Consider the following 5,639-nt stretch of genomic DNA (forward strand, 5'->3'; position numbering starts at 1 on the left):
GGGTAGAACATTATAAATTGAAGAAAATCTTTTTCTTTCTTTTTTTTTTTTACAATCTATGAAGAAAATGCATTCAAACTAAGTGGCAATTGAAATAAAATGGGTAGCAAAACATGCTTAATTTGTTTTATTTGTATGTTTTATTATTTCATAATACATTTTATTTTAAGCTTGTAATCCATTATTTGTTAGAAGAAGTTAACAAGGAAACATCTACTTATTTACTTTAAAATTCACTTCATGATCTTTTAATTGTGATAAAACTATGATGGGGTTCTTTTGTATCGTGAGTTTAACATTTCACCCAATATATTAACATATACATGGTGCACTAAAATGCTCGAATGAAAATGAAAAACAAAATGACCCATTTGGAAGAAAGATGCAAATCAAGTTTGTACACATATTTAATATTTTATTAAAAAAAGAAGTTATTACAGTTTACTGTACACAGCTATTTAAGAGATTATAATCCTATAGATAAAGAGCATTTGTCCTTTGTGACAGGCATGCCCACTTCACAATGCAAAAGAAAAAAAAAAATAATGGCAAAAAATAGAGTAAGTTTAATGGTTAAGGAAATAAAAGGGGGAAATTACCATAATACCTGGGATTTTTAAAAAAAGTGTAAAAGAAAAAAAAAAACAGTGGATTTTCTTTTTTAAATCAGCGTATCACACACTAGGTACTAGATACAGATACTAATTAAAAAATAAATCCATGCTGTGTGCCCACATAAGCCCCATGTCTGAGCACCCTCTTGAAGCACAGGTATAAGGGACTGAAGGAGTGGACAGCCAGGACTCAATTAGACTGGACTCTACACCGGACGCATGCAAAGTGCACTGGAAAGCTCGTCATCAACACAATTGCAAGAGACGCGATGCCATTGGCCGAGAGGGCCAGCAGGGGGAGCCTCTGAGGCCATGGCAGTAGCCGGAAGACACATCTCTTCTTCCTTTCTCTCTCTCCCTCTCTCTCTCTCTCTCAGGCAAACAAACAGCTGGAGACCACGACATTGATAACTGCTGTCCCCTGAATGTGTACGTGTGCAATGTTTGTGCGTGTGTGTAAGCACTGGGGGCTTATGAGTGCAAAACACAAAGGACACACTGTAATTATTTATTCCACCCCACCCACTAAACAACTTAAAAAAAAAAACTCCCTTCAATCCCACACACCTTTTCAGCACATATTACCTGCTCAGATGGATGCCTCTGTTACTGACATGAGGGGGAAAATAGGAATCCAAAAATTAGTAAATAAATTCACAAAAAAATGGTATAATTTCTAATTATATTGGAAGCACACTTATACATTTGTTTATTTGAGATTCTCAAATTCTTTAGTCATTTTACTCTTTGACATGACAGTTAAAAACAAAGGAAAAATATATGTTTTTAAACTAAATCTCCACATGTTGCCTCTCATATTGGATCAAAAATGAAGCAGAAATGAAATAGAGAAGCGGAGTCTGTCTGTGTGTCAGGGTGTGTGTGTTGCTTGGCATGGCAAAATGTTTACCAAGGCAACCAAACCACAACCGAGAAGCATTTTCTTCCATACATGTCTGAAAGATATGAAACAAAGGCCTGTCTAAACATATGCCGTCTCTCTCCTTGTGAGCATCATAACTTCCTCTTAATACAATACTGCATATAAGTGATGTTTTTCTTCTTTTTCTTGAAAATATGAACCCCCAATAACCGATTTAGACTAAAAAAAAATGTTGAACAGACTTTTCTTCTTTTTTATCCCCCATTGCACAATTTGGCTAATTCTTGACTTGGGCTAAAAACAAGGTCAAATGCTTTGCCCATAAAGCATTGATTTAATTAAAAATGAAAAACAGGAGAGAACGTAAAAAAGCCATGGGATAAAAATAAGCAGCTCTGAATTGTTCACACGAGCCGAACTAAACTGAAACACCTCCCCTAATGCCATTCCGCTGGGGTCGACGTCTGTTTTGGAACGTCGTATGCTACACTTCAACCACATTTCGTTTACATTTTGGACGATGAATGAATCTGCAAGTGCATTCAGAATGCGAGATTTGTGAGAATACTGCAAAACACACACACACACACACACACACACAAACTAAATCTGGTTCTTCATGTTACCAACATGCCACTGATGATATCTGCAGATGTTGAAATTCAAAAGCTCTTTATACAGAAGATATCGGCCCGTTTCCACACCGTAGCGGCAAAACCCCACCTCAGCATTAGTAAATGTTACTCGGCCTTCTCCTAAAACCACAAGTAGTTCCGCGGCAGATCTTACCAAATGAGATCCTTCGAATAATATCTGTATTCGGACAAGCAGGTTACGAAACCTAAATCCATATGAACAACTATTTTTGATTTCACCACCCAGTAAAACTAACTAGATCTACATGAGGTCAAACGACAGCTATCATAGTTATGCACAAGCAATAGGAAAAGATGATGAACTCTACAAATGTAAGTAAAAGTCTTTTTTTTTTTGTCTCTTTTCTCTTGAAGGCTTCTTCTAGGCTAGACCAACAAAAGTCCTACACGACTCCACTTCCGCATCATACAACAAATGTACAAAAAAGATGCTCGTAAATAGGGAGAGGGTGCGTGACAGAAAGAGGAAAAAGACAAAACACTCTGTGCATACAATGTTGGTACAAAATAAAAGATTGTGCTCCATAAAGCAGGACAGTCACTTTCCTGGTCGTTTAGTGAGGGTCACTGTGGAAGGTCACACAGTGTAGAGCCACGTTTTCTGGGTGTGGGACTTCCACAATGAGGGAACAAAAGCCAGAAACATCGAGCTAGTGGAAAAGTTGAGCTTCGGTGTGCTAGCCTCTACATCTACATCCTCTTTAAAAAGACGCTCAAGGAACTTAAAGGGAGTCGTACTGATATTTTCCGCCGTAGACGCGCTGTATCGTGGGCTTGATTGGTGAGCAGAATGTGTGCGACGTTCTGTAAAATCCTGATGATTGCTTTAACGTACAGCGTGGAAATTTCCCCTCAAGGTGAGAGCCAAATAAAAAGGAGTAAGGAGAAATTCCTCTCTTGAGCGTTTCTATCTTAAAACAGCTGAGTATACAAACAAACGAAAGAAGAAGAAGAAAAAAATAATAACAGGACAACCAGGGAAGCAACGATAATTCAAAATGACTTGCGCTGGATCGATCCAAGCACTGAGGTGGAGGGGAGTAACGAGGCAAAACGTGTCCGATCCAACTGCGACAGCTCCACCTGAAGACCGTCCTTGCAAAAGGTCTAAGCTGAGGGGATTCATATATCAGAGCATCACGGACACAACTCTCAGTATGTTAGTAACATCACAAGGGCACCCCCGGTTAAATACGGCCTCTGTCCCGTCGGTCCGCGTCGGAAAAGGTGGATTAGGGAGGCGATGACATGCATTCCAGCTATGCAGATACTAACGTGGAATCAAGGAGGGGAAACACTACAAGCCTTTCTTTTGTTGGGGTGTCGGAGAGAGCGAGTGAGAGAGTGAAAGGGAGAAAAAAATGGGGGGGGGGGGGGGGGGGGGGAACAACCACCAAGAAGTAGAGATAGAACACCTAGAGAGTGTGCCGTATTCATCGTCAACGCTAGATATCCATAAAAATCCTGGTTTAGTAATAATAACGATAAAAAAAAAAAAATCACCTTGTTTAAATATGAATCTTTTATAGTCTGCTTCGCATGGTTAGGAAATAATATAGTCTCTGTGGTAAAGGGGAGAAACTGTCGCCCTTAACTACAACTCCATGTCCTGAGCTTCGTCCTCTGAAAAGTCAGACATGGAGCTTTCTGAAGAGGAGTCGCCCGCTCCTTCCTCCTGCTCCTTCAGAGCCTCCTCTGTTGCATATTTCTGGATGTATTCTGAAGAGAAACAGCGAGACAGAAAGAGGTGGATGGGAAAAAGACAGAAAGCAAATAATTATTTCACTACAAAAAAATTGTATTTAATAAAATAATGAAGTTTAGCACACTAAATTAACAAATATATACCTATATTCACACTATTGTTCAAAGGTTTGGGGATTTTTTTTTGAAAAAGCCTTATGTTCACCAAGGCAGCATTTATTTGATCAAAAATACAGTAAAAACTGTGATTTTGAGAAATATTATTACAATTTGAAAGAACTGTTTTCTATTTTAAATCATTTAAAAATGTAATTTATTCCTGAGGGTGAAGCTGAATTTTCAGCATCATTACTCCAGTCTTCAGTGATTGGATGCACAAGAAAAATTTCTTATTATCAATATTAAAAACTGTTATGCTGCTTAAGGTTTTTGTGGAAACCATGATAAAAAGAAATGTCATGCTTCTTAATGAACAAAGTTCAAAAGAACAGCGTTTATTTGAAATAGACATCTTTTGTAACACTATAAATACATGTCTTTACTGTCACTTTTGATCAATTTAATGTGTCCTGAATAAAAGTAATAGTTTATTTATTTTTTTAGAAAATCTAACTGACATTAAAAATGTTTAACTGTAGTGAATTTTTACCAAAACATTTTACTATATAAAAATAAAGACAAGAAATGGTCATGATACCAACATTCATGCTTTCGGAAACTCAATTTGCCTAATGAAAAGCCTAAAAAAAAAAAATCACAATTTATCCACAAAATTGCTTATAAATACTATGGAATACATAATGGTAAAGACAGTAATTTGGCTTTTTAAATTCAAGAAGACTTATCTTTTGTAAGAAAAAGATATACGACTGGTCAAGAGTGATGTCCAGAGGAGAAATTTGGTTTTAATGAACCTACAAATTCGATTAAACCATCAAAATATGATGACAATATTTTATGTATTTTTAAAATCTTAAATATGAGGGAAGAACAAAACACTTAACTTGGTTAATGTATTTATCTGACAAAAATATTTGGCAAAAACAACAGCTACATGCATAGAGAAACAAAAATGCATAGTGAAACAAAAAGCTCACATGAAAAAGACTACAATGGCTACAGCATAATCAGTTATTATTATTTCGTTTTGCATGTGTTCATAATTTCTTTGTATGACAGCCAGGTCAAAAATGATATCTGCAATTTGGAAGGTTTCATTATGATAACATGTACCTTACGCACACACATTTTTCAGAGCAGAAGACATTGTAAAGTGGTGATGTGAAAATTGGTGACATATAAAACCAGAGGCCAGATGGAGGTTAAACCAAGAGAACACCAAGTCAATCGACAGCAACTCTCCAAATCACCTTTGATTTTCTGTTTGTAGTCCTCTGGCCGGTGCAAGTACATGGCTGCCGCATCCCCGTTCAGAGGGTCAATGGGGTTCGGGTAGGCCAGTAACTGTGGCAAGAACGACTCGAAGATATTGGTGAGATCTGTGAGGAAAGAGAAAGACAGGAAGTAGAGCCTTTAATACAGGAGCAGAGCAAAATTCTTATGTTATGAGCCCTACATGCAGCACAAAATGGAGGATTTGTGGTGAGTGACATGATTATGGCCTAATCTCCCGTTCAGTGTGGGGGCTGTAGATATAGACCTCTCTCTCTCTCTCTCTCTCTCTCTCTCTCTCTCTCTCTCTCTCTTTCTGTCCTTCTCTTTTCTCTCATAGACAGTGCTGTACATTCTAGCTGTCACTATTATACAAACTAAAAGTGGACA

At 37.5% G+C, this 5,639-nt stretch overlaps 1 protein-coding gene across 1 annotated transcript in view; it reads right to left on the reverse strand.

Moving 5' to 3' along the window:
- Nucleotides 1-394: 394 nt before the first annotated feature.
- Nucleotides 395-5,639, reverse strand: part of ube2h (ubiquitin-conjugating enzyme E2H (UBC8 homolog, yeast)) — a 35,676-nt gene continuing 30,431 nt past the window's right edge. Inside the window, exons 6-7 of the mRNA XM_077234495.1 lie at nt 5,228-5,356; nt 395-3,872 (exon numbers count right to left, since the gene is read on the reverse strand). Of these exons, the coding sequence (XP_077090610.1) occupies nt 3,748-3,872; nt 5,228-5,356 (254 nt within the window). The 3' untranslated portion in view covers nt 395-3,747. The remainder of the gene's footprint in view (nt 3,873-5,227; nt 5,357-5,639) is intronic.

This window comes from Siphateles boraxobius, unplaced genomic scaffold, assembly GCF_051911475.1.
Source record: "Siphateles boraxobius isolate OS27281-9 unplaced genomic scaffold, OSU_SipBor_1 19, whole genome shotgun sequence".
Lineage (NCBI taxonomy): Eukaryota > Metazoa > Chordata > Actinopteri > Cypriniformes > Leuciscidae > Siphateles > Siphateles boraxobius.